The sequence below is a fragment of the Mauremys reevesii genome, linkage group 4, assembly GCF_016161935.1.
Source record: "Mauremys reevesii isolate NIE-2019 linkage group 4, ASM1616193v1, whole genome shotgun sequence".
NCBI lineage: Eukaryota > Metazoa > Chordata > Testudines > Geoemydidae > Mauremys > Mauremys reevesii.
The window spans coordinates 112677418-112690322 of record NC_052626.1 but is presented as its reverse complement, the minus strand read 5'-3'; the positions used below and the strand labels follow the sequence as shown (position 1 = coordinate 112690322).

General features: G+C 45.4%; 1 protein-coding gene across 6 annotated transcripts in view; it reads left to right on the top strand.

Moving 5' to 3' along the window:
* Nucleotides 1-12905, top strand: part of LOC120404491 — a 183976-nt gene that overhangs the window by 107949 nt on the left and 63122 nt on the right. For all 6 annotated transcript variants that reach the window (XM_039537179.1, XM_039537175.1, XM_039537173.1 and 3 more), the window contains one exon: nucleotides 12068-12141. In XM_039537179.1, the coding sequence (XP_039393113.1) occupies nucleotides 12076-12141 (66 nt within the window). In that variant the 5' untranslated portion in view covers nucleotides 12068-12075. The remainder of the gene's footprint in view (nucleotides 1-12067; nucleotides 12142-12905) is intronic.

Here is a 12905-nt window from a genome sequence, read left to right as displayed (position 1 = left end):
CTTAGGATGAATCATCAGAGCAAAGGTTAGAATTTGTGAGATGATGATGATGGCACAGTCACCAGGTTGTACTGTGTCCCTCTCTTGAATATTTTGCTAGGAGAAAACTAACATATTGAGCACTAAATCAGGATTCTGCAGCACGCTGAGTGTTGTATTAGGCAATGTTTTCAGCAAAATGAATTCTTTGATCCCCCAATAATCTAATGTTGATAAATCCAAAGTAACGTACATTGGAAAACATAATCCCAACTATACATGTAAAATGATGGGGTCTAAATTAGCTGTTACCACTCAAGAAAGAGATCTTGGAGTCATTGTGGATAGTTCTCTGAAAACATCCACTCACTGTAGAGCGGCAGTCAAAAAGGCGAACAGAATGTTGAGAATCATTAAGAAAGGGATGGATAATAGGACAGAAAATATCATGTTGCCCCTATGTAAATCCCTGGTACACCCACATCTTGAATACTGCATGCAGATGTGGTCACCCCATCTCAAAAAGGATATATTGGAATTTGAAAAGGTTCAGAAAAGGGCAACAAAAATGATTAGGGATATGGAACAGCTTCTGTAGGAGGAGAGATTAATGAGATTGGGACTTTTCATCTTGGAAAAGAGATGACTAAGGAATGACATGATTGAGGTCTATAAAATCATGACCGGTGTGGAGAAAGTAAATAAGGAAGTGTTATTTATTCCTTCTCATAACACAAGAACTAGAGGTCACCCAATGAAATTAATAGGAAGCAGGTTTAAAACAAGCAAAAGGAAGTCTTTTTTCACACAATGCACAGTCAGTCTGTGGAACTCTGCCAGAAGATGTTGTGAAAGCCAAGACTATAACAGGGTTCAAAAAAGAACTAGATAAATTCATGGCAGCTAGATCCATCAATGGCCATTATCCAGGATGGGCAGGGATGGTGTCCCTAGCCTTTTTTTGCCAGAAGCTGGGAATTGGCAACGGGATGAATCACTTGATGATTAGCTGTTCTGTTCATTCCCTCTGGGGCCCCTGGCATTGGCCACTGTCGGAAGACAGGATACTGGGCTAGATGGACCTCTGGTCTTACCCAGTATGGCTGCTCTTATGTTCTTGATGCTGATGGATCAGAAAGGTAACAAGTTACAAGGCTTTTCATATTGTACCAACAGTACCACCTTCTTGCAAACAAACCTGTTTGTGCCCCTGGTTTTATTAGCTGCATTTAAATGTCTTTCTCTGTATTTGGTCCTACTCACATGTTCATCATTTGAGGCTTGTAATGCTCTTCTGTGGCTTCACTTGTAGCCTGTGTTAAGAGTTTATGGCACATGTTTGAGCTAGCAACTGTGGATAATTGAAGGAATAAACTGTTAGGCATGTTCCAGGCCTTTGTGACAAGGGGGCAGAAGTCTGTCTCAGCACCGTCGCCACCACTGAGGAGTTTGTGGTTTGACATAGTCAGTAGCATGGCTGCAGAGAGAACTAGATTGCTTTCACAGATGATCAGATATGTTTTGTATTTGCCCAGTCCACTTTCCGCCTCTGTCTTTATATCCACTTGTTCTTTGAGTGATGGTCCCTATGTGCATGGGCGGTGTGTGGAGCCCCACTTTGGGTAGGCTAGCCCCCGGCTCCACCCCTTCTGCCCACCCCCTCCCTCCCCCAATGCTGGAGCCCCAAGACCCCCTTCCCCACTGCGGCCGGAGCTCCAAGACACCCTGTCCCCCAGCAGCTGGAGCCCCGAGCCCCCCTGCCCCTTTCCCTCCCCCCCCCCCCGCGGCCTGAGGAGCCCCAGGCCATCCAGAGCCATAAGCGCCCCCCCCCCCACCCCCCCAACCAGCGCGGAGGAGCCCCAGGCTGGTCGGAGCCCCCACAGCCGCACCTTCCCTCCGTAGGCCCCAATCCACCCTGTGAAAATTTGAAATCTCTTCTGTCTGTTGGAGGAACCACTTCAGCTTTTGCTATGCCCCATCCAGGTTCCGGGGCAGTTGAGCTGGTGGTATGTGTTGCTCAGCATCCCGGGTTCATCAGTAATCTCCCTGGAGTCCAGGAACACAGGATGCTGAATAACACATACTGCCTCCTTGGCTGCCTCAGAACCTGCATGGGGCATAATAAAAAACAAAAATTTCCCTCGCCAAACCTGCAACCAGGGTCCCGCAGCGGTAGCTGCGCTAGGGGAGGCAGAGACTCCCCTGGCCGATTATGCTGGCCTATGTGTATTCCACACATAGGTTTGCATGTGTACCATACGCCAGAGTCTGCAGACTTTTAGTAAACAGCGTCTGTGCTCTACCCTGAGGGCATAAAGGGCAGTGCGGACCAACGCCTCTCCAGTTCTTTTTTGCTGCTGCATGGCCCGAGTCAGAATTGTCTGTGCCCGCTTTGATCTTTCTCTACGTCAGGGGTAGGCAACTTATGGCACGCGTGCCGAAGGCAGCACGTGAGCTGATTTTCAGTGGCACTCACACTGCCCAGGTCCTGCTCAAGGGTCTGGGGTGTTCTGCATTTTAATTTAATTTTAAATTAAACTTCTTAAACATTTTGAAACCTTATTTATTTTACATACAACAATAGTTTAGTTATATATTATAGACTTATAGAAAGAGACCTTCTAAAAAGATTAAAATGTATTACTGGCACGTGACACCTTAAATTAAAATGAATAAATGAAGACTCGGCACAGCACTTCTGAAAGGTTGCCGACCCCTGCTCTGCATTAATACCTGTAAACCACCAATTGTAAGTAGTTTTTAGTAGTTTAGACTTAGCTAACGATAAAACCACTAAAACCACTTAGTTCTCTCTACCTCAGGGAGTTTCTCCCTGCAGATAGACTATTGCAAGAGGGACTATGCTAGGAGCTGTCTCCTGCCCTGTTCCTTCTCTGTCAGTGACAAACACCAGTTCTGTCTTTATTGTCACCAATTGCAGTGTCTGCCCGTCTTTCTCTCCCTGAACTCGTGAAGGACGAGAACTCCACTTGCAGAAGCACCTCACGGAGCAGGCTATGAGGCCCCATTTGGATCCAGTCTGGGGCAGCCCCCCTGTACAGTGTCCTCAGGCCGCGATCAGCACCCCTCTGGAGTAAAGGCCAAAACACTTAATCCTAAGAAACCCTTTCATCAGAGTAGAGGATATGACCATAGGCATAAGTACAGATCCCCATCCAGAACTGCCTCTAAGACAAAGCGTCCCTCCCCATCTCAGTCCAAGTTGGATAAATTCTTGCACATGGGCCCTAAGGAGTTAGGTTTGCATAAACTTCCTTTTCAGGAGGGTAAGGCATGAAGGAAGAAGGATCCAGTGGTATCAGCTCCATCCCACAAACCAGAAGATCAAAACCCACCGGTCCCATTTGGGAGTTCCAAACTGGACCCCCTTTGACAGTTCTGACACACTCCTTGTGGGATCCTCCAAATACTAGACCATTTGACAGCCCAGATCTGCTGTCCCCTCCTCAAGGGGATCATCGGGAAGGACTGGAAACTTTACCTCATCAGAGGATATTTTGGCTTTCTCCAATCCAAAGTCTCCTCTTGTGCCTGGTCCTCCTTGGAGACATCACTGCTCCTGAAGAAATCACCTTGAGGAGAAGGGGATCCTCACCTATTGCATCCACAACTTGGAGCATCCTCCCACCGGTATTGATTGTACCACCAATAGAGTGGGAGCCTATTTCATCAAGCGAATATGATGCTTCAGATGTGTATACCTCTTCCCCCTCTGAAGGGAAACAAACCCAGACAGAACGCATGGAAAGTATTGGAACCGTCCAGCTCCTTTGGGATACGGCTACCCAGACATAGAGTGCACATGTTCAATGGCAGTTCAATCTGTTCTCAAGCAAAGCAGGAAGGAGTCTACTAGGCGATGCTATGTGGCCAAATGGAAGCATTTCTCCTCTTGGTCACGACAAAGCCTGTTATCCCCAGGATCCGCTGGGAATCCTGTTATTAATACGTACTAGCCCTTAAGACATTACGCTTCTCTGGGACCATCTTGCAGCAATCAGTGCCTTTCATCTTCCAGCTGATGACCAGACTATCTTTACTCATCCTGTGACGACTAGATTCCTGAAGGGACTACTTAGAACTTTCCCAACAGTGGTGAAATCCACACCACAAAGGGTGTCTCATCCTTTATTTTCTCACCAAACTTCCCTTCTAACCATTAGCCACCTATTCTATATCTCATTTCTCAATGGAAGTCGCCTTCCTAATCACCATCACATCAGCCAGGGCCACTTGTGGCAGATCTGCCCCATACCATTTCTCATAAAGAGAAGGTTTCCCTTTGCCTCGACTCAAAATTCAACCCTATAGTAATTTCAGAGTTTCACATGAATCAAACCATCCACTTACCGGTATTTTTTCTGAAACCTCATGCCTTTGATCAGGAGAGAAGGATTCACTTTCTAGATGTTTGATGGGCTCTGGCATTTTACCTACAGAGTATAAAAGCAACTAGGAAAATACCTAGACTTTTTATCACTCTAGCAGAGCGATGAAGAGGTCAAGCTCTATCTGCACAGAGACTTTAAGTGGATCTTGGGTTGCATCATCCTTTTATTACCAACTAGCTCAAATTCCCGCCCCTATCCCAGAAAGGGTGAGATCCCATTCCATCAGAGAGCAAGCAACCCCTGCAGCATCTCTGTGAGATGTACCTTTACTAGGTAGATGTAGGGTGGCTACCTGGAGCTCCATACATATCTTTACAAAAAATTACGCTTTGGTCGCACCCATATTCTGTTCGACTACTACTTACAAATCACCCATGTGTTAAATGCACATAGAGACCATCACTTTAATAAGAAATGGAGGTTACTTACCTGCAACTGGAGTTGCTTCGAGATGTGTGGTCCCTGTCTGTATTCCACTACCCACCCTCTGTCCCCGCTGTTGCAGATCATGACTAGATTTGCAGTAAGAAAAGGAACTGGAGTGGCATCGGTCTGCACTGCCCTTTGTATCCTCAGATCAGAGCATGAGGAGAACTGCGTGTGAGCAGACCAGTGCACACTGCTTAATAAAAATCTCCAGACTCAGGTGCACGCATGTGTGGAATACACAAGGACCTCACATCTCGAAGATCCTCCAGTTACAGGTAAATAACTTCAATTTACTCAGTAGATCTTCCTCTTGCTCTCTGTTAATGTGTGGTCAGAGGCATTCAGAACAGTTTCTGCTTTTTATGCGTGTTGCTAACCTGTGCATTTAAATCAGCGTAGCAGATATAATTCTATTGCCGTAGACAACCAGAGATCCCAGTCTGGGACCAGGATCCCATGGTGGTTCAGTGTACCTGTATAATAAAAAGATAGCCCCCGCCTCAAAGAGCTAAACTTATGAGAAGATGGAACAGTTGGAGCAGAAAACTGGGGCTGTAGGGAGGAGATGACAGCGAACACCTCTGCTAAAGATTTAATAGCAGGTGATGTAGTAAGGTTTACTGCTCAGATTTTGCTTATACTCAGGCTTGGCAGAACTCAGTTTGTTTTTTGTAACTTTGATGGATAATATAAATGTTTATTTTTAAGCATTTTTTCAGTTTTTATTGATTTTAAATTTTCACAGCTATGGGAAATTATGGGGGAGACACAATTATTTAATGACAGACATTGAGAAAAGCTTTATACATTGTTAAAACACATTCTCAGCATAACATCAAAATATACAAAATAAATATCCTTAAATCCACAAATCATACATGTTTTTACTACTCATTTGCCAGTCAGTTTGTAACAAGTCTAATTCAAAGGTTTAAATCCCTGGATTTTGACTCTAGTTTTCTCATGCAGCATTTTTCTTTACCTATCTGTAAATTTCTGTTATTGCTGGAAATACTTTTTCATTGCTTTGTGTGTGTACAGTGATATTGATGTTAATATTTACAGATAAAAAGCTAATTCTTCCAAGGCTACTCTTACTACAGTATCCGCTGTAACTGGGAAACTAAATGAACAAAATACATTTTCCAATGGAGAATTCTTGCTTTATTGTGTCTGTTTACCACTTCAGTAATGCACCTCCCCCCATCATTAATGGGAATTAACAAGATTCTTCCATTGGCCTTTATATTTACCTTTTTAGGAGTCTGTGTACATGGATTTTAAGCAGTGTAATCCCTATGTTGTGCTGGCAAAAAAACATGCACACCAGGAGGATTGTTTAATATGTTTGTGTATTTACTTTGTAATTGTAGCTCATCGGAAAAAAAACGAACACGATGCAATTTTGCTAAGCAGCTGTAATACAAAAGTTAAGTCCCTTCAGTATTCAGACATTTACAATCAATCTTTTGTTGCTGCCTCAAACATTTTAAGGTTTTATTTTCCTCATAAACTAAGCTGAACTACTGAATAAACTTTGTAATGTCTTTTAAAATGTGAATGCTGGGGCTAATGGATGGTTAATGTTCATGCACTTAGTATCACTTGCAATCATTTGTGTTTGCGAGCAGCTTTCAAAATGCGGAGTCTGATGTGAAGGATGGACCTTTTTAAGGCCTTGGTCTGGAACTGACGGATGTATTGGCAATGAACAGTTTGTAATTAAATATGGTTCAGTAACTTGAGACATTATCTCTTAATGATGCTTGCAGGCCCAAAGGAGAGTAAACAGGCTGAATATCAGAATGTGGTTAGGGCTCCTCTCACCACATCTCCTCCCGTTGTGAGAGGTTATGCAAGGAAAGTCAGGTTCTTCAAATTATCCCAGTGTTCTGATAACTCCAGTAGCATGCTGTGCTGAGGCTGCTTATGGTGTTTGCATAGCAGGGGCCATAACAGAGTACTTCCTGCAGCATCGGGGAGGGAAAAACTCCCTGCAGGGAGACCAGGAGAGGGGGAAATACAATCTTTCCAGTGGAAACCTATGAAGAGAGACTCAGGGTACGTCTACACTACGGGACTATTCCGAATTTGCATAAACCGGTTTTGTAAAACAGATTTTATAAAATCGAGTGTGCGTGGCCACACTAAACACATTAAATCGGTGGTGTGCGTCCACGGTCCGAGGCTAGCGTCGATTTCTGGAGCATTGCACTGTGGGTAGCTACTCCGTAGCTATCCCATAGTTCCCGCAGCCTCCCCCGCCTCCCCTCCCCCGCCCCTTTGAATTTCCGGGTTGAGAAATTCATTGTCGCGGGTGGTTCTGGGTAAATGTCGTCAGTCACTCCTTCCGCTGGGAAAGCAACGGCAGACAAGCATTTCATGCCTTTTTTCCCTGGATTGCCCTGGCAGATGCCATAGCATGGCAATCATGGAGCCTGTGTAGCCTTTTGTGACTGTCACCGTATGTGGACTAGATGCCGCTCACAGAGGCGATTCAGCAGCGCTACACAGCAGCATGCTTTTGCTTTTGCATGATAGCAGGGATGGTTATCAGCCATATTGCACCATCTACCATACCATAAATTGGTAATAAGATGATTGTGGCTACCAGTCCTTTTGCACTGTTCCATTTGCTGCTGTCATAAGTGCCCCTGGCTGCTCTTAGCCAGGGGCTAAAGTTAAATTGGGAATGACTCCTGAGTCAATCCCTCCTTTTGGTATCTAAAAATAGAATCAGTCCTGCCTAGAATATGGGCAAGTCCCTAGAATATGGGCAAGTCCCTAGTCCTGCCTAGAATATGGGCAAGTGTACTAGAGAACCACTGTATCAGAGAACCAGAGAGCACAGCTGCTCTGTGTCAGATCCTGCAGAAATTATGAGCTGTATTCTATTCACAGGGGGTGCTCCTGCAACAACCCCACCTGTTGATTCCGTTCTTCCCTCAGCCTTCCTGGGCTACCATAGCATTGTCCCCACTTGTGTGATGAAGTAATAAAGAATGCAGGAATAAGACACAGTGATTTGTTAGTGAGATATGAGTGGAAGGCAGCCTCCAGCTGCTATGATAGTCCAGACAGGACAGTAAGGAGTGTGTAGGAGAGGAGCCCAGCATCCCTCTGCTAGTTCAGGGCACTTGAATCTTTTCTTTACACATGAAGGGTGGGGGCTGATGGAGCTCAGCCCCCTGTTTCTATGACGATGATGGTTATCAGCCATACTGCACCATCTACCATGAAAAATTAGGACCAGGCACCCTTGATCGACCTAACAGATGCTGGTCATCATGGTTACCAGTCCTTTGCACTGCCCCTTTGCCAATAGGCTGATGATGAGGACGGGTACCAGTCTTATTGCACCATCAGCCACCCATGGCGGGCGAAGCAAGGATGTTGGTGTTGAGTGCTGCAGCATCGGGTCTATCTGCAGCATTCAGTAAAGATAGGGTGACATGTTAGAGTTAAGAGAGGATTGTTTTCCCTTTCACTTCTGGGGTGGGTAGGGGGGTGTGTAAATTGCCGAGCTATGCCCTGACCCACCGCGGACACTGTGTTTGACCCTAGAAGCATTTGGAGCTCAGCCAAGAATGCAAATACTTTTCGGAGACTGCAGGAACTGTGGGATAGCTTGAGTCCTCCAGTCCATGAGCGTCCATTTGATTCTTGGGCTTTCCGTTACGTTTGTCACACAGCAGTGCGCTGAGCCCCTGCTATGGCGTCTGTCTGGAGATTTTTTAAAAATGATTTTGAATTTCGTCTTCTGTAACGGAGCGCTGATAGAACAGATTTGCCTGCCCTTACAGCGATCACATCCGCATGGTCCATGCGGGAGCTCTTTCTTTATTTTGATTTTTAACTGCATCGCCACCCGTGCTGATCGGAGCTCCACGCTGGGCAAACAGGAAATATTCAAAAGTTCGCGGGGCTTTTCCTGTCTACCTGGCCACTGCATCCGAGCTCAGATTGCTGTCCAGAGCGGTCAGTGGTGCACTGTGGGATAGCTCCCGGAGGCCAATACCGTCGATCAGCGTCCACACTAACCATAATCCGATATGTTAATACCGATGCTAGCGTTACTCCTCTCGTTAATGAGGAGTACAGAAACCGGTTTAAAGAGCCATTAAAATCGATATATGGTGCCTCCTAGTGTGGATGGTTGTGGCGTTAAATCGGTTTTACGCTCGTAAAACCGATTTAAACGCCTAGTGTAGACCAGGCCTAATAATATGTGGATTGAAAGGTGCTCTTTGGGTTGCTGTTGTATTTTCTTTCAGTGGGAGAATAGAACCCTCTGCTTTAGCCACTTTCTTTAAGGAGAGAATAGAATGGTGTCCAGTGTTGCACTTTGGAGGGGCTCGCATGTAAAATGGAGACATCCCATATTAATCCCATGTTTGCAGTGCACAGGAGGGTTCCAAAAGGAGCTTTCACAGTTACTGGACAGAGGAATAAAACTGCACTACTCCATCTCATTTTTGCACGTACCAGTTTTCTTTAGCAGCTCTCCCCATTCCTTAGCATGTTAGTAATGCCAGTCATTGTCTGTTAATTCCTGTTCAGGTTAGTATATGCGCTTTGGGAAATTGCTCTTAAGGGTCTAGTCTCCTTAACTGGTGTGTGTGGCTCCCATTAACTTTAATAATAGTTTCATATGCAGATGGAGAATGGTGTAGCATGTGTGTGTATCTGTTAAATGAAGGAGGTCACATTTTAGCTTTCCTCCTGTAGGAACAGATGTTTGTTACTAAGTTACTTTTGAACCCTCTTCCAAGAGGCTTTTCTAAGTCAATTCCATTAGGGCTTTTCACATGCCCCAGAGAATCCCTTTTAAAATCCTACAAGAAAGAGCTGAGAGCAGTTTGCTTTTAAGGCTTCTGCATTAATAGGGACTATTAGTGTTGTTTAGTTTATGCATATACTGGTTAGAGCTTTAAGCGATAGGTCACAATTCAATGTGTAGCAGTGGGAGAGAATTGTTGTTTGACTTCCATAGCTTTTATATTTTTCCTGGCTCTGCTGAATCCATTTAGAGCACAGAGAACAGATTTTTTTCCTCCCTTTAAACAAGCTATTGGAAGGTTTGGTGATATTTTGGGTTTTTAATTTTCTCACGTTAAGCCACCTGTGAAATAATTACACTCAGACCACAGTGCATTTCTGCTCTTGAAATGCCACCAGTTTTAGCTGTATATATTGGTCTGGAGAAATCTGCTTGTCCGGTTAAATCTGAAATACCTAGTCATAGGTGTTACTGCTCAAACTGGAAAGCATATTGCATTATCTGTAGTTGGTATGAATTATAGATCCTAATACTAAGGCCTTGCCTGCACTACAAAATTAAGTCAATGTAAGTCAACATACAGCCACTGCAGCAATTACCGCGGTGATGTGTGTCCTCACCAGGAGCACTTCCACCAACTTAACTGTGTGAGGCATTGACAGCCAGAGGCCCTCTCGCCACTGCCAGGGCTGACAGCTTGGGCTATAAGCCCTGTGGTGGATGGGTTCTAGCTGTGAGTCCTGAGGTGGGGTTGACAGCCAACAGGCAATGCAAGTAACAGTGTCTACACCAGGGGTGGGCAAACTACGGCCCGCTGGCCACATCTGGCCCACCAGCCGATTTAATCTGGCCCTTGAGCTCCCACTGGGGAGCAAGGTTGGGGGATGCTCCATACGTGCATGCAGCAGCTCTGCGCGGCTCCTGGAAGCAGCAGCATGTCCTCCCTCCGGCTCCTACATGTAGGGACAACCAGGGGGTTCTGCATGCTGCCCCTGCCCCAAGCGCTGCCCCCACAGCTCCCATTGGCCAGGAACTGCGGTCAATGGGAGCTTCAGGGGTGGCGCCTGTGGAGGGGGCAGCGTGCAGAGCTCCTGGCCATGCCTCCACATAGGAGCCGGAGGGGGGACAGGCCGCTGCTTCCGGGAGCTGCTTGAGGTAAGCGCCGCCTGGAGCCTGCACCCCATAACCCCTCCCCTGCTCCAACCCACTGCTCCAGCCCTGATCCCCCTCCTGCCATCCAAACCCCTCGGTCCCAGCCTTGAGCACCTTCCTACACCCTAAGCCCCTCATCCCCAGCCCCATCCCAGCGAGCAGTTACTGTATACTGAAGGGAACAATCTTGTATTAGTGTGATGAAGGAGGAAGATGATTTAATGGGTCCTCTCTCAATTCTATTCTCTGCAATAGACCATAAAGACCCACAATTTTTCTCTGCCATTTTCTTCCCCTAGCCGCCTTTTCCACAGAAGATCATATTGTCAATGCCTATTCTTGACATTCAGGTTTCTTCAGACTGCACCAAATGCTGACATTGATCCAGCATGGGCTGTAGAGCACAGGTATCTAGGAGACTGCCAGTGCTAGTTTGGAAATATGCTGTGCTTTGATTGGAAGGGCATTTGCATCAGCAAGGGTTTGTATGGGGGAGGGGGTTAAAAATTGAAATGATGTATGTGAAATTGGAAGTTGTCTTGCTAGTATGTACATACATGTGTGGCATGACCATGTTCTGTTACTCCGACTGAACTATTTAATCATTTTATATGGAAGATGGGAGTCCAATACAGTAGTTCACTGTACAGTTACTGACTTGCTGCATCCTGATTTGTTTACACATCTGTTGCATATGTTGACCAACTAGACACTCATTTATCTGCTTTTATTACATATGTGTACTTTACTTATTAAAGTTTTTTTCTGATTTTTCTTTGACCTACAGCCTGCCTTCAGATATACATGTGGAGCTCTCCATGACTTCTACGTACATATCTGAGGGAAGAATTTGGCATTTCATTTTTATCAGAATAAATGCTCAGCCATTTAGCAATCCAGCTGGCATGCAGTTTGGTATAATGTAAGAGCTGTGCTGTAGCAGGACTGCTTAATAATTTTAAAGTATTCCCATTAAAAACTTGATTTTAGTACAGGCCTATGCACATACTGAACAAATATACAGTGTCTGCTCCTGCAGTCCTTCATGTAGACAAAACTTTCACTTACTTAAATACAACTATTTGCCCAGGCAAAGACTGTAGAATTGGCAGATATGCTCTGTGTGTGTGAGTACCACGCACACACTTTGTACTTTCAGCTTTTCATTCTCAGTCTAATTTTAGCCCTGGGATAAAGCTGGAAGTTGAAGTTGTCAGCGCAGCTTTTTCTATTAGCGCTTTCCCAAAATATTTCCTTGGCTGCATACATATTTGCTTATTATCTCCTTTTTCTCTTTTCCCTTTTTGCCTTACAGCTTCTGACATGAAGAAAGATATTGAGACCTTAATAGCAGAGGAAAGAGCAGAGATCATCGCCAAATATGAAAAGGTACCGACCTCATTTTTCCTCCATTAATCTGCTCACCAGGCATGGGGCTCCTGGTAGCTAAGCTGTCTGGGGAAAGCAGGAACGTGTCATACAGGGCGTGAGGTCTTCATTCAGACCTCATGCCCGTTACAAACTACACAAACACAATGTTGTTTTCTGCCTGCAGAACTTTAAAGGGGGCAGGTGACGTGACAGTGTGTGTTTAGTCATCCGTGATGGGTTTTCGGTAGATAGGCTCAGGCAGGGGCCTATGTCAGGTATACAAATACAGGTTCTGCTTATTCTACCTGAACAAGGTCAAAAGAGTTGGCCTATGGCAGTTACTCAGGCTATGGAACCAAAGTGGAGAGCTTTCATCACCAGCCCATTTTCCCTTTCACTCTGGGCTCCCAGTTTTTTCTCCTTCAGATCTTATCATTTGGCACATGCCACAAATCCTGTGACCAAGAAAGTGACAGTCTCAGCACGGAGAGTGAATGGTCTTGAAGACTGAATTAAAACTAATACATTCCTCTGGCCTTCTGTATCACGTTACATACAGGAATGGAATAAGCCCCATACCACCCCAAAGATGGTCTTCCCAGTTCAGGGTTGACACATAGCAGCAGGACAGTATGGAGGGAAGTCTGCATGGGTGAGGCCTGTGCCTCATCAAATCTGTAGACTGAGTGGATTTTAATCACCAGGGCTCTCAGTCCAGTACCAGCTTCTGAGTGCTCAAGACAAACATGTGCACATGCTGATGGCCACACACTTGTGTTTCC